Source organism: Fistularia commersonii, chromosome 35 (genome assembly GCF_037954325.1).
Source record: "Fistularia commersonii isolate RoL2024-O1a breed Wild chromosome 35, RoL_Fcom_v1.0, whole genome shotgun sequence".
NCBI lineage: Eukaryota > Metazoa > Chordata > Actinopteri > Syngnathiformes > Fistulariidae > Fistularia > Fistularia commersonii.
This window is the reverse complement of record NC_141318.1, coordinates 2,580,001-2,606,811: the sequence shown is the minus strand read 5'-3', so window position 1 is coordinate 2,606,811 and position 26,811 is coordinate 2,580,001. Positions and strand designations below refer to the sequence as shown.

Genomic DNA, 26,811 nt, shown 5'->3' with positions numbered 1-26,811 from the left:
GAGGAGGAGCGAGGTTCGCGTCGGTGCTCGCTGGCGCCCCCTGTGGCCACCCGTGGAACTGCACGCACCCCACAAAAAAAAAAAACCCCACCTCATTTTAGTGAAAAAATGACGTTGCAAAAAAAAAAAAAAAAAGTTTATTTGTTGTGTTTTGAAAATATATATTCAGCGGGCGATTTAGTGCATTCATATCATTTAAAGTTCAACGCGATCATTCATCCAGGCCAGTCCCTCCCTCTCTCTCTTCCTCCCTCCCCCCCGCCGTCCCTCCTGCCGCCAACATCTGTTTTCATATTCTGCCTCCCAACACCGACCCTAAACTAATACTCATATTCATTCTAATACTAATACTAGCGCCAAGTTGGGGATTTGAGCCAGGACCCTGAGCTGCATGCCAGCCGGGCGCTGCCTTCATTCCCACATGACCCAAAAGCCTGGCCCCGGGAGACGGAGGGGGGTGGATGTGGGGATTAGCGTGAAGCAAACATCCCGCCGCCAGCGGCCTCTATCGGGCCCCGGTCCCTCGGACGGGACGTAGATTCTTTCTTTTTTTTTTTTTGGGTGTGTGTGTGTGTGTGTGTCGGGGCTTGTGGCGCTGCCATTATTCCACTCGCCGCTTCCGCCTCAGTGCTAACCACATTGCTCAGCCCGCTCAGGCAAACGTACATTTCCATGCATGTCTCCTCCTCCTCCTCCAGCGGGAACGTATGCATGTTGTTACCGTGTCTGTTACCAGGGAAGGGATTTCCGAACCAGTTCCTTAGCAACCTTCGGATAACACGGTAGCTTTCATGTGATTTTTTTTTTTTTTTTTGCTAATGAGTCCCTGCTCATTCACCAGAGTGTGAAATATTGCATGAATCTGCATAAACCCGGGCACAAATAACCTTTTACTTCACTCTGAGTGTGCCACTCGCTCCGTGCCGCCGCCGCCGCCGCCGCCACCGCCACCGCCGCCGCCGCATCCTTGTGAAGTTCCAAACACAAACAGGAGATCAATGTTTTCATGGTGATGACATACCAACGCCGGCGAATCATTTCCATGATTATCCTTCCTAATGGCGGCTTGCTCCATTTACGGAGAAAACAGAGGAGTTCAAAAAATAGACAGGGGTAGGCCAATCATTTTTCCCGCGGATACGTGCGCCAGGCGACAGTGGCGGCGGCGGCGGCGGCGGCGGCGCCGGATGATGAAAAGGTGCGCCGCGCCGGAGTGTAAAATGAGCTTCTCCGGTGATGTAAACACAAGGACGTTATTTGCCTCTTGAAGGACTGGAGCGCGATGAGAGACCCCCGAGGCTGGAACTGAATCTTTGGTTTATTTTTCACAACCCTCAAACACACACACACACACACACACACACACACACAAAAAAAAGCGATGGTCAGTGTCTCTGTGAGTGAAGTAGAAGTGTCGCCGGGCAAACACCTGTTTGAGAGACCGTTTCCAGGGAGCTTTAGAAGTAAAGTATACCCTTGTTTTTGGCGGGGGTTACGTTCCAAAAAGAACCCGTGATAGGGAAAATCCGTGAAGTAGAAACCTCTATTTTTTTTTTACAATTATTATACAATTAAATACTCTATTATACATTGAAAAGAAAGAACAAACCATTTTACAGGCTCAATTATTTCACAAATAAAAGTACTGTACTTTAGAAATGTTTTTTTTTCAACAAATAACTTCTGTACTGTACTGTCAAATAATAATTTTAATCATCAATGTGAACAGAAGGCTTCAAATTGCAGATATTAGCACCGCCCACCGCGACCCGAGTAATTAGATTAAACGGGAGAAAATAAGAAATGATTATGAAAAAAATTGCGGACAGTTGCAACCCTTTTTGCATCCTTATCAAAACTTATCGCTGCTGTCGTACGGAAGATTCATAAATTCCATAATGCCGACCTACAGCCGCGTAGCTTTTAGCTTCCCTTAGCATGTCCAGAAGTTTAACTTTATCTGCGATAGATAGCATCTTCCGCTGCCTTTTGGGCAGTTTTGTCAACATTACGGGTTTTAGAGAAACTCGAAATTGCAAGAGAATTTTTGCACGTACGTCATGTAAATTCGGCGAGCTGTTTTACGTACGTGTACGTATTAAACTGCAACGTTATTGACGCACAGGTAGAGAAGAAGCGGAGGGACTTTTTAGCCAATCAGAATGCAGAACACAATGCAAATCAATGAAAGGATGAATGAAAGGGTGATATTTTTTTCTGTATTTTGTGTGAATGAGAGAGTGAATGTTTTTTCATGTATGATATGTAAATGAGAGGATGAATGATTGTATATTTATATGGCGTGTGAATGGTTTGCAGTCTCTGTATGATGTGAATGACAGGGTGAGTGGTTGTATGTTTTCATATGATAGAACAGTGTTTTCCAACCACATTAGTGTGTGTGAGAGGTCATCCGGTGTGCCGTGGAAAAATGCCCACTTTCACCCGATTGGTCCGAAAATTATTTATCCAACGTAAATAATGTATCTTCCTATGTCTATGTGGGCAGCGTGTCCATTCCATGGCAACGGGTAGTGAATTAACCTGTGCATCTGTGTATCAGAGTGATTAGTGACGCTTTGCGTGATACATTTTTAAAATAAAAAGTGCTTGTATCTGCGTAAACAAACAGGCAGCGTTGTTGAAAACGACCAAGACGAGTGAGAAAGCAGTGAAAGCTTGATATAAAGTTGCTGAACTCGTCTCTAAATCCAAACAGCGAAACATTAATATTACCTGCCGGCAAAATCATTGGAGAAGAAAAGCTCGGCTCTGGCGTTGATAAAGAAATAGCCAGTTCTCTCAAATAATACTATTTTCAGATATATTGATGACATGTCTTCAGACATTGAAAAAAGTGTTCTGGAAAAGTTGCACATCAGTTGGAAATTTGCATTGCAACTTGATGAATCTACAGATATTAGATATATTAAATTTCACACTAAGTAAATTGAGACTACGGTTTCATTCTAATTCGTTAAAATATGTTTTTGACATATTTATTTGGCGGTGTGCCGTGTGATTTTTCTAATGTAAAATATGTGCCGCGGCTCAAAAAAGGTTGGGAAACACTGTGATAGAGGTTTTGAAAAAAATCTGCACACCAAAAGCGCTCCAAAAATAACTGATTTTACATAAATATGTCACCATACCATATTTCCGCTGAGCATCCGAAGAAGTTTGCTCGAAACGTCCCGCAAGAATAAGTCGCACTGTATGTAAAATCAATTATTTTTAGACGTGAATAAATGAACGGCGATAGCATTTTAGCCGAGAAGCTAACGCCGGCGTGGTGTGTGTGCAGTTTTCAGGGAGCCCTACACCGTGCGGGTGGCGGACCAGCGCTCGATGCGGGGCAACGTAGCTGTGTTCAAGTGCCTGATCCCAGCCGCCGTGCAGGAGTACGTCAGCGTGGTGTCCTGGGAGAGAGACACCGTGTCCATCGTCCCAGGTAGGAGGAAACCTTCTTGGATCTCATCGCCGATGTTGAGTGTGAACGGTTGGATGTTTGGACCCCGTGATTGACAGGGGAGGCAGGATAAGTCCTGCAAACAGTAAATCAGGGGGCTCAAACTCGCGGCCCGCGGGCCAATAGTGGCCCTCTGAACTATATTTTGTGGTCCCCTGACTGATATTAAATCTTTGTGTTTGTTAGTTTTTTCTTCTCTCATGCATCTGGGGGTTTTATAGAGCGGGTTTCAAAAAAAGCAGGCAAGGAAAAAATGAAAAAGTAACTCTGCAATGTCTTTTTTTGCTTCAAATTTGAAAACAAAATTATTCTTGGATGAAAAAAATGTCAAGTGATATTGTTAAATCGAGCTTTTCTTTTCGTATTTTTATAAAAAAAAAACACAAGAATGATAGCAAAAAAAAAACGGGCAAGGAAAAAATGAAAAAGTAACTTTGCTATGTATGTTTTGGCTTCAAAATTTAAAAGCAAAATGATTTTTGGATGAAAAAACGTCCTGTGACATTGTTAAAATGATATTTTCTTTTCTTATTTCTATAAAAAAACACAAGAATGATAGCAAAAAAAACGGGCAAGGAAAAAATGAAAAAGTAACTCCGCGATGTCTTTTTTTTGCTTCAAAATTTGAAAACAAAATGATTTTTGGATGAAAAAAACATCCTGTGACAACGTTAAAATCATCTCTTTTCTTATTTCCATAAAAAAAAACAAAAAAAAAACAAGGACAATTGCAACAAAAAAACGGGCAAGGAAAAAATGAGAAAGTAACTCTGGAATTTCTTTTTTTACCTCAAAATTAAAAAAAAAAGAAAAAAGATTTTTGGATGAAAAAACGTCAAGTGACATTGTTAAAATGATATTTTCTTTTCTTATTTCTGTAAAAGAACGACAGCTAAAAAAAAGGGGCAAGGAAAAAAAGAAAAAGTAACTTTGCTATGTATGTTTTTGCTTGAAAATTTGAAAACAAAATTATTTTTGGATGAAAAAATGTCAAGGGACATTGTTAAAATGATCTTTTCTTTTCTTATTTCTATAAAAACAACAAGAACGATAGCAAAAGATAAAAAACGGGCAAGGAAAAAATGAAAAAGTAACTCTACTATGTATTTTTTTGCTTCAAAATTTGAAAACAAAATGATTTTTGGATAAATAACGTCTTGTGACATCGTTAAAAAGGATTTTTTTCTTTTCTTATTTCTACAAAAGAACGATAGCAAAAAAAAAAAAACGGTAAGGACAAAATGAAAAAGTAACTCTGGTATGTATTTTTTTGCTTCAAAATATGAAAAAAAAATGATCCTTGTATAAAAAACGTCCAAAAAACGTTGTATTTCCATAAAAACCACAAGAAGGATAGCAAAAAAAAGAAAACAGGCAAAATTAAAAAGAATGATTTAATAACCAGAATAGCCTTGTAAACATTATACATGCCACCAATCAATTTTCAAATAAATTCAAGTGGCAAATTTTCCCAAAGTGACAAGATTTACTCTTTTAACTCAACCATATTTTTAGGGTGTAATTTCATCAACTCATTTTTTAACATTAATTCGCCATGTATTTTTTTTTGTATATAAATATTTTTATAATTCACCTGTTTACCTCCTTTACACTAAAACAAAGGAAAAATTCGGACTAAGTGTTACTTCTAGGTGATGATTTTACTGATTTTACCCCCTTGACATCAAATTAGGCCGTATGCGTCCCCCGGACCAAAATGAAAAAAATCACGCTTGTTTTTCCCAAATCAGGAAGTATCTGCTGTTATTTTTGTTATTTTTATCCCCGTCACTTCCAGGAGGGGGGTTGCGCGAACCCCTCGCCGTCGCCCACTTTCCTTTATTTCAGCGTTCCTCCGGGACGGCCGCGGCCCGGGCCGGAGTCGGATTTGTTTTTTGAGTGTTTTCTTGTGCCGGGGACGCGGCGTTCTGCTCCATGTTTGACCGAACACGTGTCTTCTGTCTGCTCACTGTTCTGGATCACTGATCCGGTCCTCCTGCTCCTCTTCCCCTCCTCCGCCACGTGCACGCCTCTTCACATCGTCCCCCCCTCGATTGAGACACTTCTTCGCGGCTGCTGCTGCTGCTGCTGCTCCGGCGGTTCCCCTTCATCCGCTCTATTTTTGTCGTCCTTGAAGAACAGGGCCGCAATTAGAGACACCGGGTGTCAATAGTAGCGTGTCCCTGCATTCGTCTTCATTAACCTCATTTGTGTGTGTGTGTGTGTGTGTGTGTGTGTGTGCGGGGAGTGAGAGGAAGAGCACGCCGCTCACTCCCCGCACGTCTGTCGGCTCACCGCCGGTACGTAAATTCATTACGTGTTTTATTATGTGATAACTCTCAGGGTTGTGTGTCTGTGCGTGTGCTTCCGAGTGCGCGATTGTTGACGATTTGTGCGTCCGGAACAATTGCGGTAACAATAAGGGAGGAGCGAGCGGCGGCGGCGGCGGCGGCGGTGGGGGGGCGAAGGAGGAGAACAAGGAGGGTAGTAGGGCAAGAACGGCCTCGGGTCCTGACAGATGGTGTTTTATATTATATGTATGCAAAACACTGGGATACTCGATCACACACACACACACACTCACACACACATGCGTGTCTTGCACAAAGATGGACAATTATTCTTTATATTTTTAATCACTGGAAAATGGTGCCTAAAATGACATTTAATGACATTTACCCCTTGGTTTTTTGCGCTAAAGTGCAGAGATAAAGACATATATTTGTATTCTGTCAGTCATATTTGTGTGAAATCAAACTTTGGAAGCAACACTGATTCATTATGAGTTGTTTTCAGGACATTACATCACAGTCGGATCAGCTAATTGTGTGTTTTTGCATTTTGATTTTGAGTGTGACTCCAAATCCAGACCTCCATGGGTTCGTACATTTGATTTCCATTGATTATTTTTGTGCAATTTTGCTGTCAGCACATTCACAGTACAAAGTATCGAATAAGAATATTTCATTCTTTCAGATCAAGGATGTCTAGGATGATTCACCTCACTATCTGCATGCACGTCATACTTTATAGTTTAATGTGTGTTGTGCACTTTACCATGAATGTGCAGTCTTGTTATTTTGATTTTGTTTTTTTAAGGTTTTCTTTTAACGCCAAGTTGACAAGTGGCTTCTATCCATTTGATTTCGATGAATCAGTTCATTAACTAAACAAACAAGTTAAGAAGATTTGAATTGTTCATTTAATTTGCAACGTGGAACGTTTCTCCGCGCTTCAGTTCCAAGGGGACGATTACATCGACGCCCGGTGTGATTAGCATGATGCGCTAAGGCAGGCGAGACGATGCCAGTTGAAGGGAAATTCAAATATGAGTATTTTAAGCGAGAAGGAGTTAGCATGTCACAGGAGCGCCTCCGCCTTCCGGTACCACCTCAAAGCAAAACATGTTGGAGTTAGCATGCAGATCAGTAATATTAGCTTTGTACAAGAAGGCAGGTCAGTAATATTAGCTTTGTACGACCACACGGTTTGGTAATGCTAGCTTTATACGAGCACTCAAGTCGGTAATGTTAGCTTTGCCGGTTGCTAATGCTAGTTTTGTACAAGCGCACAGGTCGATAATGCTAACTTTATACAAGCACATACTTTGGTAATATCACCTTTGTCCGAGCATGCACGCCGGTTATATTAGCTTTGTACAAGCACACGGTTTGGTAATGCTTCCTTGCACGAGCACTTAAGTCTGTAATGTTAGCTTTGCCGGTTGGTAACACTAGCTTTGTGTACAAGCACACAGGTCGGTAATGCTAACTTTGCAGAAGCACATAGGTTGGTCGTATTAGCTTCGTCCAAGCATGCATGCCAGGTTTTATTACCTTTGTACAAGCATACAAGTCAGTGATATTAGTTTTGTTCGAAAACATTATTTGGTAATGCTAACTTTGCAGGAGCACTCAAGTCGGTATTGGGTAATGTCAGCTTTGCCGGTTGGTAATACTAGCTCTGTGCAAGCACACAGGTCGATAATGCTAACAATGTAGAAGCACATAGGTTGGTCGTATTAGCTTTGTGCGAACATGCACGCCAGTTATATTAGCTTTGTACAAGCACAAAGGTCAGTAAAATTAGCTTCGTACAATTACGCAGGTCAGTAATGTCAGTACAAGCACCCAGGTTGCTAATGCTAAGCTTGTATGAGCACACAAGATGATTATGCTAACTTTGTACAAATTGACAGGTTGGTATAGTCAGCTTCGCACCAACTCATAGGTCAATTATGTTAGCTTTGTCCGGGCGCGCAGGATAACACCCAACCACGTCAGGGTTAAGTCCACGCCGGATAAATTGATCATCCATCAAACGAACGTCCATCAAACACTTTTTTAATCAATTCTCACCCCGAATAAACAAACATGTCATCCTGTACGGGGGCTTTATTAGCTGTAGCAGTTCAGCATGCTAAGCTAACCGTTTTGAAACTTTGTTTTATCCTTTTTTATCATGAACCGGATTCAAAAGGCTCCACCTTTGCTTCGAGAAACTCATCAAACGTGCACGCCGCTAATCGGCATCCCGTTTGATCCGGCGCGTTTGATTGACAGCGGCGTGGCGGGCGGAGGACGACTTCCTGCGAATTCCCCGAGAAAGAAAAAAAAAAAACAAGTAAATCCAGCTGATGTAGTTTGGATGTACGGGTTTTTTATTCCGGCTCTCTGTGTTTGGGGGCGTTGCCGTGGCGACAGGGAGGATGGCACTGTGCGTAATTAGGGGTATGTGGGTCAGCTGATGAGCAGTGAGTGTGAGGATCAGATGCCGAACACGATGAGCTGCTCACTGAACTCGCACGAGCGAGGCAGCCGGCGCTTGCACCGAGGCCGCCGTCAACCTCCAACCCACACACACACACACACACACACACACACACACACACACACGCACGCAACTCCCCGCCAATCAAAGCAGTGACCTCCTCGCCCCCCCCCCTCCCCCACCCGCAGGGCAAACAACAACACGGTCACCTGTCAGCGCTCATGCGCACACACACACACACACATGCACACACGCAGGTTATCGGCGGCGCATGTCAGCGCTATCATAATCAGGAGGTACTGGCAGCGGTATAAATCGATAATCGGCCAATACTTTCGATTGGGTGTTGGTGTAATAACGCGTGTATCCGTGTAAAAAAAAAGCATGTTTTACCGTAGCGTCCATGTATTACCGTATTACCGTCCGTGTAAAAAAAGCATGTATTACTGTAGCGTCACGCGTTCAGGTCAAGGATGAGCAGTTTTTCTCTCCCCGGAGTGAAACCCTGCCGCGGAAGCGTGGCGAGGTAAAGAGTCGAGCCGCCGAATTACCCCGGACGCTGCGATTTGCCGGAGCGACGCGTCTGACATTTGAACATGTCCCGTGATTTAACACCGATTTAAGAGCAAGGTGTGTGGATGTTAACTCTCCCTCAAACACCCCCCCCTCCCCAACCACCGCCATGTTGTCCAACCCTAATGAAGATGGGAAAATTAAAATTGATTTTGTGACTGAAAGCTCCGGCCGCACCGGGTGGCGGGGGTGGGTTGGTGGTCCGCTGTCACTTTGCTGCCGCTCTCACGTGAGGATTAAAGGCCAATGTTACCCCCCCATCAAACACACACACACACACACACACACACACACACACACAAAACACACATCCAAACACACGGCTCGCAGGATGTGCAGTGGTTTTGTTTACATCCCGGGCCACCATCCATTACGATCCGATGTGCATATTGACACAGATGTTTGCATTCTAATTAAATTCAATTTAATTTACTTCAGTTTTATTCTATTCTATTTGTTTCTATTTTATTATATTTTCATTAAATTTTTTTCTATCGTGCAGATATGCATTTTATTTTATTTTATTTTATTTGTTTATTCATTCATTTATTTATCTTTTATTTTATTTTCATTATATATATATTTTTTTACTGTACTGTATTTTACTGTTTACAGATCATAAGCGAGGGCTTCAAATATGCATTTTATTGTATTCTATTTGTTTATGTATTCATTTTTTATTTTGTTTTCATTTTATTTTATTTTACTGTCCAGCTCATAAGCTGAGGGATTCAGATACGCCTTTTATTCTATTTATTTATTCATTAATTTATTTGTTTTTTGTTTTCAGTTTAATTTATTTTACTGTGGCGATCAGAAGCTGAGGGCTTTGAATATGCATTCTATTTTATTTGTTTATTTATCTATCTTTTATTTGATTAGAGTTTCATTGTATTCAATTTTACTGTGCCGATTATAAGCTGAGGGCTTCGGATGCGCATTTTATTTTATTTTATTTTATTTTATTTTATTTGTTTATTCATTCATTTATTTATGTTTCTTTTTTTATTTTCAATTTAATTTATTTTACTGTGCGGATCATAAGCTGAGGGCTATTTTATTTGTTTATCTATCTTTCCTTTGATTAGAGTTTCATTTTATTTTATTTTACTGTGCGGATCATAAGCTGAGGGCTCCAAAGTTAATCAATTTTTCGATATTTCGATATTATTTAAGAAATTAAAAACCATGTTGAGACATTCAACCTGTAATTAATAGGAATTAGATAAAGCTTAAAATTATCACAAATACTTGGCAATAAAGATCTTAGCGATGTGTGATTTGAAAATGATAACTTTGTTTTGGGGTCAGAGGTCGCGATGCGTTCAGGGTCCGGTCCCGCTGTGGTTCATCCCGCCGCTCTTCCTCCTGCTCTGCAGCCCGATCACATCCTGGTCTCCAGGTTGAGTCGGTGACATAACACCGCGGCGGCCGCGACCTCTGGAGCCCAACAGGTTCCGTTTTGTCGAGCGCACACGCTTCCCATCTGGTGTGTGTGCGTGTGTGTGTGTGTGTGTGTGTGTGTCCCACTTTCCAAGTCCAGCCAGGACACTGAGGCGTGGGGGTGGGTGGGGGTGTCCAAGGGGAGGGGTACACACAGTCTGACCTATTTCCTTCGTCATGTCCCCACACCATCACTTTAGTTCAGCCTTAAAAGTGTGTGTGTGCGTGTGTGTGCGCGCATGTGTGTGTGTGTGTGTGTGTGTGTGAGACCCTTGCGAGCGTGAAGGCCACAATCTGGAAGTCCAGACATGTTGAAGATTGGCTTAAGCATCTTCTCATTCTTCTGGTCTTCACCACTACCTCCTCTTTGCCTTCACCCTCCCAGATTAGATTATATAACACACACACACACACACACACACACACACACACACACACACACGTAGACGAACAACCGTTGTTGCTTTCCAGCTGTTTTTGTAAATAACCCCCCCCTTGCATGAAGGGTCACTAGCATGCACACACACACAAACACAGGCACTCACACACACACACACATGCACACACACACACACACACACACACACACACACAAAACCATCATCATTGTTGTTTCCCAGCTGTTTGTAAATACCCCCCTCCCTTGCATGAAGGGTCGCTGACACGTACACACGCACGCATGCACGCACACACACACACACACACACACACACACACACACACACATACACAGACAGACACACAAACTCACTCACGCACACACGCAGACAAACAACCGTTGTTGCTTTCCAGCTGTTTTTGTAAATAACCCCCCCCCCTTTGCATGAAGGGTTACTAGCATGCACACACACACACACACACACACACACACACACACACACACACACAAACACAACCATCATCATCATTGTTGCTTTCCAGCTGCGTTTGTAAATACCCCCCCCTTGCAGGAAGGGTCACAGGCATGCAGACACACACACACACACACACTCACACACACACACACATACTCACACACACAGTGGAATCCAGTTGACTGTCTGCAAGTTTCACTAACAAGATTTAATCCCGCCAGAGTCGCTTCGGATGAATGAGTTTTTAATTTACTTTTTTTACATTTTTTTTAATTAAATCAAGATCCATAAGAATATTAATATTAATTTGGTTTAATACTTTATATTATCCTCATCACAATATATTCACAGAATTTTAAAAATATTTTTTTTGTTAATTTCAGGCTAGATTTCCTCTATTTTCTTGAGATTGAGTGCTTATTAACGAAACCTGGATTTATTTTTATTTTTATTTTTAAATGTTTTAAATACCCCCCCCCCCCAGATATTATGGGATGCCTGACAAGAACGAGGACGTTGCACCTGTTAGTGCCTCTTTGGAATTCAAATACTCAAATAAAATAGGGAAAATATAATAATAACATGACACACTTTTGTAAAGGTCTGGCCCCCACCCCATGCACACACACACACACACACACACACACACACACACACACCCAACCCCCCACTCGTCCCAGTTAGTTTGTGCCTGAAGCCATTTATGGATAATATCACCAGGAGTAATGGATCTGAAAGTTTGCCCAACACATGACTGAGGGACACACACACATGCACACACACATGTGCACCATATGCACACATACACACACACACACACACACTTTATATATATGCTACTATTCAGGAGCCCTGGGTGTGTGTGTGCAACGCATATGCACAAACTTGCTGTACTTGTGGGGCGTCATGGCGAGAGGTGGTGTTTTAGGACATGCATCGCGTGTGTGTGTGTGTGTGTGTGTGTGTGCGTGTGTGTGTAAAGCTCTGCTGTTGTACTTTGAGCAGGAATACATTAATAGGTACACTTGTCGGGGAAACCACGGCGTCTTGTAAACACCAGTCCGACGCACACACACACACACACGCACACACACACACACGCACACACACACACAGACACAATGACAACCCCACCTCCCAGCCCACTGTAAAGTAACACAATAAAACCATTTTCAGGTTTTTGCATGAACCAGCCTCTCATTAAAGATTAACTGCGGGTACATTAAGGCGCCTCGCCATCTTCTTCGCCCGCAGGAAGCGGCGTGACGCGGGAGGTCGGCGAGCACGTGCACGGCCTCACCGAGCGCGATCTGATATGGCGCCATCCTTCCCTCTGCTCGCTCCCAGGGGGCACCCGGGGCTGGTCGGGGTGGAGGAGGGGGACGGGGGTCAGTTCAGGTATTCAATACAAACCCCTGGATGGCTGCTATCAGTCCATCAGGGAGTAGAATTGATGACATATTATTATTATTATTATTATTATTATTATTATTATCACTTCATTTTTTATTAGTTTTATGATTAAGTTATTATTAAATATTAGTTTTTGTTTTTTTTTTTGCTATGACCATCCTCGTAAATTATTATTATTATTGTTGTTACTATCAATTATAATTATTACTATTAATATCAAAGACTATTATTATTGTTATTATTGTATCATTTTTTACATACAGTTATTATTAAATATTAGTTTGTATTTTTGTTTGGTTATCACCTTCCTAATGATCATTATTATTATTATTATTATTATTGTTGTTGTTATTATCAATTACTATTATGGCTAATACTATTAAATACTATTATTATCATTATTATTATTATTATTATTATTATTATTACATCATTTTTATTTTATTATCAAATTATTATTAAACATGAGTTTTTATTTTTATTTTGTTATCACATCCTCATGAATGATCATCGTCATTACTATTATCATTATTATTGTTGTTGTTGTTACTATAAAATATTATCATTATTACTATCAAATACTATTATTATTACTATCAAATACTATTGTTATTACATCTTTACATCCAACATTATTTTTATTATTGAATTATTATTCAATATTATTTTGTCTTTTTATTTATTGTTGTCACACTCATCAATTATTATTATTATTTTAAGAATTATTGTTTTTACTGGTTAACGACGGTGAGTAATCATTACAGTCTTGTACGGAGGACCAAAACCACCAAGTTGTAAAAATAGATTAATTTGAATTATTATTATTAAAATATTGTTTTTCAAAGTAAAACGATACATTCGAGTCTTTTACCGGGAGAAATATAAAACATGTAACCAAAGTGGTTCAAACGGTGGATTTAGTCGAGGACATTTTAATTCCGGCGTAAAAAAACGTCCTGCCAACGAAACGTCGAGGTGACGCCGATTGATTTATGCATTTATTTTCCCCAAAAAGCCAGATTTTGTCCAGGACTCAGCCGACGGGATCAAATGTGGCCCAGTTGGAGCCGCACCAATCTGGCAAACCCTCCTCCGGCGCCCGCCGTGCACGTGGAGGGATAACAGGAAGAGCCGTTTGTTTGTGATTGAGCGCATTTACTCATTTATTTATTTACTCACCAGGAAAAAAAAAAAACCTGGACGATGAATTTCAGGCTGATAAATCACAGAAAAATACAGCAAATTTGCAAAAAGTCAATATAAATATACATAGATGGATAAATCAATCAATGCGTGCATACACAGTTAGATAAATACATAGAGGATGAATTAAAATCGCACATAAAGAGTTAAACAAAAATATGCACAATTAAATAAGTAGATAAATAGATAAATGCACGTTCGAGTAAATGACTAAATAAATTTAAAAAATGTAAAAACCAATTCAAAGTCCTGCAATCATAATTAAACAAGTAGATAAATGCACAATTAAATAAAGACCTACATAAATCCATAAATTAATACATTCATGCATCCATAAACAAATGAATAGATATAAATTAATGTACGATGAAATAAACTGATAATAAGTAAGTTTATAGGACGCTGATGATAAAGATACATGTATATTTAAAGGTGAAAATAAAAAGCATAAATGAATACATGCATGCATGCATACTTAAATAGATAAACAAATGTACAATTGCATAAACAGAAAATAAACACATTCAAAATGAAAGAAAGAAATCTAAAGGAAGCTGATGATAAGTAGATAAATGCACAATTCAAAAAACAGACATAAATAAATGCATGAATAATAAATGAATGCATCAAAAACCAAATAAACAGATAGATCAATAAATGTGCATTTGAATGAACAGATAAATACATTCAAAATTAAATCAATAGATATATAGGAAGCTGGTGATAAATAGATAAATGCACAATTAAAAGAATAAATAAGCACAAATAAAGGCCTAAATGAATCCATAGATAACTCAATAAATAAACGCGCAATTGAACAAACAAAAAAAATAAATGCATTCCTATTAAATAAATAGATACGTAGGAAGCTGACGATCGCTCGTCCCCTGATTTATTTACCTTTAATTCCCTGGGATCTGGCGGCGGCGTCCCCCTCCTCCCTCCCTGCCCGGGCGGCGCCGTGGCGAGCGGGCCGGGAGCAGATGGGGCGCTGGCAGCCATCTTTGCCTCAGCTCGGTCGAGCGGGCGCGTGGATGGGGCGTGCTAATTAGCACAAACCAGTGTGCGGGCGTGCACGGCGCCGCGCACGAGGGGCAACAATAGGCCTGATTATTTCTGCCTGAGAGGCCCGGGTGGAGGGGTGGGTGGCGGCGGCGGCGGCGGCGGCGGGAAGCGGGAGGCGGGGGGTTCAACAATGGCGCCACGACGGGCTTTGTGCGCGCGGAGCAGAGGGCTGACAAGTGTCGGCTATTATTGACTATTTACACTCTACTACACGCCCGCTCACGTGCACTTAACACAGAGATACACACTCGCCGCCGCCGCCCTTTGTGTCTCAATCAAACACACTCCGGCGTGCAGACACACATGGACGGACACCGCGTGCGGTGTGTTTACCTTTATCTCGACACGGCCGGATTAGATCGAAAGAGGGTTTTTTTTTTTTCTTTCCCTTGGATTTGCAGCGTCAATTTTTTTCTAGATTTTTCCAGATTAGACCGACGTCGGGAGAGTGATACGTCCGAAATGGCCGACATCGGGAGGTTGAATGCTGGATTATGTCATAAACGTGCAGATTATCCAGCGGCGAGAGCTGGACCGGGCCTTGAAGACGAGTCCTCGGATGTTATTTTTTTTCTGCCGGAGGCCACGAGTCAATTTTTCCAGAATTTTCCAGATTAGACCGACGTCGCAGAAGCTGTCTGTCCAATATTGCCATCGGCAGGAGGTTAAATGCTGGATTATGTCATAAACGTGCAGATTATTCAGCGGCGAGAGCTGGACTAGTTCTTGAGGACGTGTCCTCCCATGTTATTTTTTTTCTTGCACGAAGCCGCTAGTCAATTTTTTCCGGAATTTTCCAGATTTGACTTACATTGGGGAAGCGTCCCGTCCGAAATCGCCATCGGCAGGAGTTTAAATGCTGGATTATGTCACTAGACGTGCAGATGATCCAGTGGCGAGAGCTGGACCGGGTCTTGAAGACGAGTCCTCCCATGTTTTTTTTTTTTTGGATGAAGCCCCTTGTCAATTTTTTCTAGAATTTTCCAGATTAGACCGACGTCAGGGAAGCAATCAATCCGAAATAGCCGTCATCCAAGTTTAAGCCATCGTCGTAGTTTAAGAGCCAGTTTATGTCATAATGTTCAGAATAGTCTCCTTGCATTATTATTTTTCCGGCGCGAGGCTGCCGGTCAATTTTTTCCAGAATTTTCCTGATTAGACCGATGTCGCAGAAGCTGTCTGTCCAAAATTGCCATCGGCAGGAGTTTAAATGCTGGATTATGTCATTAGACGTGCAGATTATCCAGCGGGAGGAGCTGGAACAGGCCTTGAAGACGTGTCCTCACATTGTTTATATCCAGCGCAAGGCTGCTAGTCAATTTTTTCAAGACTATTCCAGATTAGACCAATGTCGTGGAAGCTGTCTGTCCGAAATCGCCATTGTCAGGAGGTCATATGCTGGTTTATGTTATAAAGGTTCAGATTATCCAGCAGCGAGAGCTGGAAGACGTCTCCTCACATTTTTTTCCAACGCGAGGCCACTTGTCAATTTTTTTCCCCAGATTTTTCCAGAATTTTCCAGATTAGCCCGACATTGTAGAAGCGATCCATCCGAAACAGCCATCGTCTGGAGTTTAATCGCCAGTTTATGTCATTTGTGTTATAAAGGTTCAGAATATCCAGGGGCGAGAGCCTTGAAAACGTCTCCTCACATCGTTTCTTTTCCGGCGAGAAGCTGCTAGTCAATTTTTTTCCAGAATTTTCAAGATAATTTTCCAGACCTCGGGGAAGCGATCCGTCCGAAATCGCCGAAACCTGAAGGTTAAACGCCGGATTATGTCATAAACGTGCAGATTATCCAGCAAAATGTGTCTTTGCATCGTTTTTTTTTCCGGCGCGACGCCGCTAATCTGGGCCTGCTACTCAAACTAAAATGATTCTTGGAAAAGTGAAAGGTGTGTGTACATGTGTGTGTGTGTGTGTGTGTGTGTGTGTGAGGGTCTCACATCCAGGCTTAGAGGCAACAACCGGAGGGGTTATGTGGGTCGGCCGCGGGTTAAGAAATGGGATTTGAGCTTTTCCCCCCTTTCTCCTGCTTTCTTCCAGTCTTTTGTTTAGGCTAGTGAAAGAGGGATTAGCGGCGGAGGGGGGGTGGGATTACGGCGCACTTTGACCGTTCAAAGAAACGCTTATCTGCTCGTCGACGTCGCGAGAAGTCGACCTCCGACCTTCCGTCTCATCCCCTCCGTTCTCTCGCCGCGCCACCGTTTCGGCCGGACGCTCGTTCCTCCCGCTAATCCCGTTTAATCCCTTCCTCGAACCGGCGTCCGAGCCCGCCGGCTCTCCAAGCAGGTCGCCGCTCGCCGCTTCCTGGTTCGGGGAGTTTTTAAAAGTACAAATGGGATCATTAAAAGCTAATCAAGGTTATTATTGTCGGTGAATTATTGATCAGATGACAGATGAAGGCGCGTAACTCCAGGAAACATGCTAATCTGATCGATCGCACCGGATTGGGTGATTTATTCTAACACACACACACACACACTCATACACATGGGGGTCAAGGGTCAAACAAGCGATCGCCGGGATGCCATGTTCACACGCGACCTTTCCATCGGACCTATTGATCCGTCCCGCTATTATCTGACCAAAAACACACACACACACACACACACACACACATAACACACGCAGTATTTGTGTACTGCGGTGTAAAAATAGTATAACTTGTCAGATACACGGCCTGGATACGCTGTCGCCGTGGTGACGAGGAGTTGTCTTACGTTGAAGCGCTCCCGGGGCGCCGCGGGAAGCTTCGCCGAGCGCCCCGAGGAACCCCGTGACAACGACGTCGCCGTGGCGATGGCAAAGCAAGATTCTGATTGGATGAGGAATTCCTGCCTCGGTGACACGGCGTCACGTTCGTCTGCTTTCGCGGCGCCTCCTCTTCATCTCAGCGTTACACAGTCGGCCATGATGGAAACCTCGTGAGTGCGTGCGTGTGTGTGTGTGTGTGTGTGTGTGTGTGTGTGTGTGTGTGTGTGTTGCAGACCCAGTGAGAGTGAAAGCTCCTATTAGCTCCTCACGGTTTTGCTAGAATCTGCTCTAACTTGCAAAGCGAGCTTGATCAGAGCCTGCAGCCACTTCCCTCTTTCTCTCTCTCTTTCTCTCTCTCTTTCTCCCTCCATCCCTCCATCCCTCCATCCCTCCATCCCTCCATCCCTCCATGCCGGGCAGCAACACTCCTCCGCCACCAGCGCTCTTAATAGGGAGGGACCGGCCAGCTCACTCAGTGCCGCTAATGCAGCTCAGCGCCCCGGGCCATGGGCTAAGCCGGAATACCCCTTCACACACACACACACACACACACACACACACACACACACGCAATACTTCCAATATGTTTGCAGCATGAACCAAACCAACCCTTTATTTATTTTTTTCGTGCAGTTAACACAGTTCACCGGGAGTTAGCAGGATATCCGGTTGCGGCCTTGTGTGTGTTTTCTGTTTGCATGTGTGTGTGTATATATAAATATGTGTGTGTGTGTGTGTGTGTGTGTGTGGACCCCTCCTCTCTCGGGGGACTCTCATTATCACCGCTGTCCCAGATGTCACCAAGCACATGAAACACATCATGAATAATGGAGTCCTATTTCCCCATCTCTGGCCCTCCACCCCTCCTCCGCCGCCCCCCCCCACGCTCCCTCGCTCCGCCCGAGCCGCTCCATTTAATCCGCGCGGCGGCGGCGGCGCCCCGGCGAACGTAACGTCACCCGATCCGCGTCCTCTGCAAGGGAAGATCTCCGAGGAACCACCTCCATCACCTCCCCCCCTCAGCGGCGGCGAATTGGGACGGGGCCGCCAGTGGAGCAGAAGAGACGCCCCGCCGTCGAGGTCGGACCCCCCCTTTCTTTCTCCCCCCCCCCCCGTCCCCGTCCCGTGGCGACGTCGTCCCGCCGAGACGACGAGGTGAGCGTCAGGATTCGTTAGCCGGACGAGGACGGCGCGCCGATTGGACACTGAAGCGTGGCTTTTTAATGAAAACGCGGCAGGCGTGCGAGGGGCTTCCGGAAAATGAACAAGCGGCGGCGGAGGAGGAGCGACCGTGATTCAGATATTGCTCACGCCTGTGTGTGTGTGTGTGTGTGTGTGTGTGTGTGTGTGTGTGTCCCGGACCGGCGGCGAGATCCCGCCCGCCGGTTCCACAAAGTGCCCTTTGTGGGGGCGGCGCCGCCGTCGCACAATTAGTCGTAACACGTCGGTTGTGCCAATAAAACCTGCTTTGAATGTGAATTGAAAGGAGTTAAGAGGCCGCCATTCATGGACGGCAAGCGGACCAGAGACACGGCGAATAAAAGCCAGGGGAGTGTGTGTGTGTGTGTGTGTGTGTGTGTGTGTGTGTGTGTGTGTGTGTGTGTGTGTGTGTGTTTAATTGGCCGACACCTGCTTCTACTCGGGCGCTAAATGTACAGGCCAGGGTGGAGGTGGAACACCAAGGTTTTCTTTATTGACTTTCAACGGAGCCAGAATGCAGACATGGACGCCACTTAATTCACTCACTCACTTATTCACTCTCTCAATTATTCACTCTCTCACTCATCCCTTCACTCACTAATTCTCTCACTCACTCATTTATTCACTCTCCCAAAAATCACTCACTCAATCACCCATTTGCTCACTGGTTTTATTCGGTCTCTCACTAATTCCCTGACTGGTTTACTCTCACAAATTCACTCACTCACTAATTCAGTCTCTCACTAATTCACTCAATCAGTCATTTATTCACTATCACAAATTCACTCACACACTCTCACTAATTCACTCTCACAAATTCACTCACTCACTGGTTCACTCTGTCACTAATTCACTCACACACTCTTTCACTAATTCACTCACTCACCAATTCACTCTCACTAATTCACTCACTCACTAATTCATTGACTTTTTTACTCACTAACAAATTCACTCACTCACTCTTTCACTAATTCACTCAATCACTCACGAATTCACTCTCTTACAAATTCACTAACAACCTCTCTCACTAATTCACTCACTCACTAATTCAGTCTCTCACTAATTCACTCAATCAGTCATTTATTCACTATCACAAATTCACTCACACACTCTCACTTATTTACTCTCTCACCAATTCACCCACTCACTAATTCACTCACTCGATCAGTAATTCACTCACTCACCAATTCACTCTCACTCATTCACTTACTCACTAATTCACTCACTCATTTATTCACTCTCACTAATTCACACTTGTTTACTCACTCACAAAGTCACTCACTCACTCTCTCACTAATTCACTCACTCATTTATTCACTCGCTCACTCATTCACTCACTCACTCACTCGCTCACTCACTCCCACAGTTTTCACAGCAGATACTTTGTCCTATTTTAAGCTTGTTTGCTATGTGTGTGTGTGTGTGTGTGTGTGTGTGTGTGTGTGTGTGTGTGTGTGTGTGTGTGTGTGTGTTCGTGCCGCCCCCCCCGGTGACAGCCGGCAGTCTTTGATCTCCTCCTCCTCTCCTCTCATTCGCCGTCACGTTCCCGTCAGGGACGCCGCCATCTTTATTTATTTCTTTATTATCTTATCAAACTCAGATTATCGCCTGTTTTATTTTTTTGTTTGTTTTTCTCCCGACTACATATAAAAATAATAAAACGCCTCTCGTCCTTCCAAATAACCGACAATTAAAAGATTTACTTTAGTTTACTGTGCAGTAATAAATGTTTACTACACCGTTATTACAAAGAGAACATGATGTCGTCTCTTTGGTACTTTGCAACAGTGCTGCGTGTATTTATATGTTTGAAGAATGTAGACTAAATGGTTGTGAGTCTATATGAGACCTAATTGTGTCAATGTATTGATCAGGTGTATAGATAATGAATGAGCGTATGAATAAAATATACGTTTTTGTGCAAAAATTAAAATGTGATATTTAACAGTGATTTGTTTTGGTCAAGGGTTTCCCGGACCTGTAGATGACATTTTTTAATCATTTCTTCATGTGTATATATATATATATATATATATGACTTAAAAAATAGGGCTGTCTGCTTTTCTCAAAAAAAAAAGGAAAAAAAATTTTAATAAAAAAATTGAAATTAAACGGTAATCAATTTTGCTCATGGATTACCCTGACCTGTATACGCCATTCTTTAATATTCATTTCATATGAATATATGATTTCAAAAATGGCTGTCTTGATTTTTTTCAACAAAAAAAAGGAAAATTAAAAAAAAACAAAACATAACAAAATGAGCAAAAAAAATTAAAATAAATAGATAATAAAAAATGTGAAATTAAATGGTAATCAATTTTGCTCATGGATTACCCTGTCCTGTATATTCCATTTTTTTATATTCCCTTCATATATATATGTGTGGGTTTTTTCATTAAAAAAATGCTGTCTAATTTTCTTGACACAAAAAGGAAAATTAAAAATAATCAGCATGAGCAAAAAAAAAAAGAAAAAAAAAATTGAAATTAAACAGTGGTATATTTTCTGGTTTCTCTGCCCCCCCACCCAAAAAAAAAAAAAAAAAAAATCAAATATACTGGACCGATATTGGATCTGTCGGCTACGTATCAATAAATACATGAAGCGGCCTTGAGATTGATCCAATCCCAATCCAAAGATCTCTGGTTGCTCTTCTCCAAAAGATAACTCCGACGAGGAAACCCCAACCTCACCTTCTCCCCTGGAGGAGGTGGAGGATGAGCTAAGCTAACATTAGCACTAGCGTCCCAACCCCCCGCGAACATCAACACTCGTATATATGAACGGATGTTGATCGATTGCTTATTGATCACTAATCACCCCCCCACCCCCACCCCAGGATCCTCAGCAGGGAAGTTTTTTTTTGTTTTTTTTTTTGTGGGGGGGCGTAAACAAATAACTCACGGTTTAATAATCCCAGAAAGTACGCTAAAGCTATAGCAGGTTGGCGACGAAGAGACCCTAGCAACAGGGAGGAACATGGAGGAAGCACGAGTGCGGGGGAGGCGGCGGGCGGTGTGTGTGTGTGTCTGTGTGTGTGTGTGTGTGTGTGTGTGTGTGTGTGTGTTGGGGGGGGGTGCAGAACATCAATAAATAATGGCCCCGCTGAGGAGGTGGAAATATGGGCCTCGTTATTTTTGCGCCGACGCCTTCATTTGCATGTGAAAAAATGGGGCTGCTGCTAGCATCACACACACACACACACACACACACACACACACACACGCGCACATACACGCATGCGCCGGATCTCGGACCTAAATGCGGTACTGTATATATTCTATTTATAGACTGCGTGGTGTTTTTATTTTCACACCCCTCCCCCCTGTTCGCTAACACATTTACCCCCCACCCCCCCTCACACACACACACACACACACACACACACACACACACACAGACACAGACACTTCCCGTGCCCGTAATTTATCAGATCGGGTTGGTTTGGGTCGCCCGATCGTGTGTTCAAGGACAAATGCTACGGCTAACGGTTCTGGCTAACACACCCTTCAGTGTGTGCCTTGCTCATGGGTTGCCCTGTTATTTTTCTTAAACCCCCTTTTATATGTGTGTGTGTGTAATATATCACATAATATACACAAGTGTGTGTGTGTGTGTGTGTGTGTGAGTCTTTCCCAAAGATGGGGGATGCTAAACTGGGCGTCTTGAGAACCCAGATGATTGACAGGTAGCACTTTTTTCTTCACAGTCGGTGCCATTTCCTCACGCGTTTGTTTTTTTTTGTTTGTTTTTTTTTTAAACAACCGACCGGTGGCCCCGTGCGCGTCACCCCCGCAGCCACGGGCCTCCCGTCGCCGGGGCGCGCATCCTCTCCGTTTCCCGCGATCCAGTCAAGCGAGCTCGAATAGAAGCCGAGGGAACGGCGTGATTTAGTAATTAATATTTCACTCCGTCTGCCACTCTGCTTGGAGACTGTGAGCGCGGAGAGGGGGAGCGGGGGGGGGGGGAGAAAAAAAAAAAGAGGAGGAGGAGGTGGAGGGGATAAAGGTTGGCACAAAGAGAGCCGGCTAATGAGGGGTCGACCGGAGATGGGTTGATTGCGCGAACGGGCCGCTCGGTTAAGATGGACAGATACGATGTGATGGAATCGGCGGCCCTGCAGACCGGATGAATCCAGGCCTCTGCAGAACACTGGGTTATGACAAATCCCTCTCTCTCTCTCTCTCTCTCTCTCTCTCTGTCTTTTGCTCTTTCCCTCCCTCGTTTCCCCCCCGTCTGTGTGTTGTGACAGGCGACTTGTCAGTGTTGTGCGAGCCGCCGTCTTAAAGCACTCATTATCCTGTAAGGCTTCATTCTGGGGGGCAAACAAAGGCTGCGGCGAAATTGCAGCCACACACACACACACACACACACACACACGCATGCATGCACGTGTTGTAACTGCTACCTTTCCGCGCACCTGCACGACCCCCCCCCCCATCATAACACACGCACACACACACACACGCTAACTTAGCGAGTCGAGTGGTTGTTGCAGGTGGCGCCCCCTACCAGCTGCTCGTCAATACGGCGTTGTTACGGCGACACGTTCAAATCACGTTTTATGTGTGTGTGTGTGTGTGTGTGTGTGTGTGTGTGTGTGCGCAAAACGTGCGTCTCGACTTTGGGTGTCCTCCTAAGTGGATTCGTGAAAAAAAAAATGGCATCCCCCCTGTTCGAGGATAAATGTTTCAGCGAATTTTTAAAGGGCTTCTCTTCGCCAGACCATAATACTCATCTAGCGGGTGTGACTTAAATGCCCAAAACTATTGCAGGTTGCTATGGAAATACAAGCCTACCTTTCACAGGCCCCGAAGTTGGCATCACCCTTGCCTTGCACGGAACATCACCCGTGTTGCATTTAGGGTTCATCGTAAATCTGACGCTATTACACTGTAATAACAGTGTAACGACATGGTTATTACACAACTGTTGTGTAACAACCTGGTTATCACATTTGCTCTCCGTCTCTTTCAGGCAACAGGTTCTCGCTGACCTCATTCGGGGCTCTCTACATCTCTGACGTTCAGAAGGAGGACGCCCTCTCCACATACCGGTGCATCACCAAGCATAAGTACAGCGGCGAGACGCGCCAAAGCAACGGGGCCCGGCTCTCCGTCATGGGTGAAGTTATATTTCGTTATTTTTTTGCTTGGTAAGGCGCTCTTAAAAGCCTTGTATTTTCTCAAAAATCATCCGTTCTTGTATTGCAACCAATTTTATGCGCGGCGTTACGCTCAAATATCGGTTAAAATGTTTTTGTGCGACTTTGAAAAAGAATAAGTAAGGTGTGAATTGGAAACCAGCAGGGATAAATTAGATAACGGAGTTAAATTAATCTTAATCTCAACAGTCCCTGTGATGTATCCAGGGTGAACACCCCCTCTCGTCCAATCACGGCCGGGATAGGAACCGCGTGGATAACGAACGCATTTCCTGGTTGATGTGAATCCAAAACGCGATTGGTCAGAGCGGTCAAGCACCCCAGCAAACCGCGATTTGATTGGACGACGCCCCCCCACTCCACCGTCCAATCACGGCCAGGATAGGAACCGCGTGGATAATGAACGCATTTCCTGGTTGATTTGAATCCAAAACGCGATTGGTCAGAGCGGTCAAGCACCCCAGCAAACCGCGATTTGATTGGACGACGCCCCCCCCTTCCACTTTTACTAACCATCAAAACACTTTTTCCCTCCGCAGACCCCAACGAATCCTCGCCCGCCATCCTGGACAGCTTCCAGGCTGGCGAGGTGCACGCCGGCCAGAGCGTGGAGCTCCCCTGCATCGCCGGCGGTTACCCCGGCCCCACCGTGCGCTGGCTCAAAGATGGCCGCCCCCTGCCGTCCGACGCCCGCTGGACGCGCCGCCTGACGGGGCTCACCATCAGCGACCTGAGGCAGGAGGACAGCGGCAGCTACGCCTGCGAGGTCACCAACAGCTTCGGCTCAAAGGAGGTGTCCGGACAGCTTCACATTATAGGTGCACACACACACACACACACACACACACATGGACACACATGCGAACGCGCAGAGTGTGTCGGGCTCCCACGCTGTCGTTTCAGTCTGGCAGTCGGACGCGTTCACACGCTTCCTCTCGGTTTCAGGCGCACATGCGAGAGTGTGTGTCTGTGGCGACCCCGTGTGTGTGTGTGTGTGTGTGTGTGTGTGTGTGTGTGTGACGCCCCGTCATATCAGGTCTCAGACTGGCAGGCAGGGCCGTAATTCGCCGAGACGGAATCCATAACACAGCTGCCAGCTCCGCTCACCATCAGAGAGGGGCGCAAGGGTGAGGAAGATGGAGATGAAGATGAGGTGTGTGTGTGTGTGTGTGTGTGTGTGTGTGTGTGTGTGTGTGTGTGAGGGTCAGACATGGGATGATCAGACGTCCGCACCGTTTAGCAAACAAAATGATAAGAGCGGCGGAGAAACATGTACACGGTGTTGGGAAAAACAACGAGTGGGAGGTGTGTGTGTGTGTGTGTGTGTGTGTGTGTGTGTGTGTGTGTTGCCAGTGGGCACATCATGGCAGTACACTCTGTGACTCTGACAGGCTGAGGAGGGGGGGGCAGAGTTGGGAGGCACAGCGATGCCCCCCAGCACACACACACACTCACACACACACACACACACCACCAGCTGCCTTATTGCTCACTGACATTTGCACACACACACACACACACACACACACACACACACTGGCACACAGAAGTGGACAGAGATGTGAAGCGATATCTCCAGCTGCTTTTTTAATGAGTGCGTCGAGTTGATTGAGTCACCGACGTTGATTGTGCTCTCACACCACTCCTCCTTCTCCTCCTCTGCATCATCCCTCTCTTCCTTCTCCTCCTTCTCCTCCTCTGCATCATCCCTCTCTTCCTTCTCCTCCTTCTCCTCCTCTGCATCATCCCTCTCTTCCTTCTCCTCCTTCTCCTCCTCTGCCTCATCCCTCTCCTCCTTCTCCTCCTCCTCTTCCTTCTCCTTTTCCTCCTCTTCTTCCTCCATCTCTTCCTTCTTTTCCTCCTCTTCTTCCCCTCCGTCTCCCCCTCTTCTTCTCCCTCTTCCTTCTTTTCCTTCTTCTCCTCCTCCTCTTCCTCCTCTTCCTTCTCCTCATCCTCCTTCTCCTAGTCTTCCTCCTCTTCCCTCTTCTCCTCCTTTTCCTCTTCCTCTTCTCCCTCCATTTCTTCCCTCTTTTCCTCCTCCTCTCCTTCCCCTCCTCTTCTTCACCCTCTTCTTCTCCTCCCTCTCATCCTTTTTCTCCTTCGTCTCCTCCTCCTCTTCCTCCTCTTCCTTCTCCCCCTTCTCCTTTTCCTCCATCTTTTCCTCTTCTTCCTCCTCTTCCTTCTCCTCCTCTTCCTTCTTTTCCCTCTTCTTCTCCTTCTCTTCTTCCTCGTCTTCCTCCTTCTCTTTCTCCTCCATCTCTTCCTTTTTCTCCTTCGTCTCCTCCTCCTCTTCCTTCTCTTCCTCCTCTTCCCTCTCCTCCTCTTCTTCCTCCATTTCTTCCTTCTTTTCTTCCTCCTCTTCTTATCAAATTTATTATCATCAAGACGAAATGATAAAATATTTTTAGCAATAATAATAACATTAATAATGACAGTGACGATAGCAATTGATGACAGCAAGTATAAAAAATAATAAAAATACATTTGTATTAAATTGTGTGATAAATGTTTTATAATAAGAAGAAGAAATGTGATGATGATGAACTCTTAATAATAGTTTTAATGATAATATTCTATTCGTGGAATTCGTGACTTTCTTCACTTGAAGATGTTTCCGATGTTTTCGTGTTACGAGAACCATCTACGTCCAAACACGCAGCTAAGTATGCTAAAGTTAGCCTTCCAAAAAAAAAAAAAAAGAATTAAAAACCAAATTATGCCAGAGCTGCATCCTGGCAACTCCCAAATGCAAACGTAACATTTTGGATTTACATTTATTTGACATAACATTCAAACTGTCGGGGCGTCGTTTTTTTTGGGGAGCAACTTTTGTCGGATCACCTTCTTTTCCCTTCTCTTCGGTCCAAATCCGGCATCCGTCTACCAAAATGTTGACT

At 44.2% G+C, this 26,811-nt stretch overlaps 1 protein-coding gene across 2 annotated transcripts in view; it reads left to right on the top strand.

Moving 5' to 3' along the window:
* Window positions 1–26,811, top strand: part of LOC147213772 (cell adhesion molecule DSCAML1-like) — a 57,066-nt gene that overhangs the window by 10,394 nt on the left and 19,861 nt on the right. For both annotated transcript variants that reach the window (XM_086142533.1, XM_086142532.1), the window contains exons 3-5: window positions 3,305–3,451; window positions 23,728–23,874; window positions 24,454–24,732. In XM_086142533.1, coding sequence (XP_085998659.1) covers window positions 3,305–3,451; window positions 23,728–23,874; window positions 24,454–24,732 — 573 coding nt within the window. The remainder of the gene's footprint in view (window positions 1–3,304; window positions 3,452–23,727; window positions 23,875–24,453; window positions 24,733–26,811) is intronic.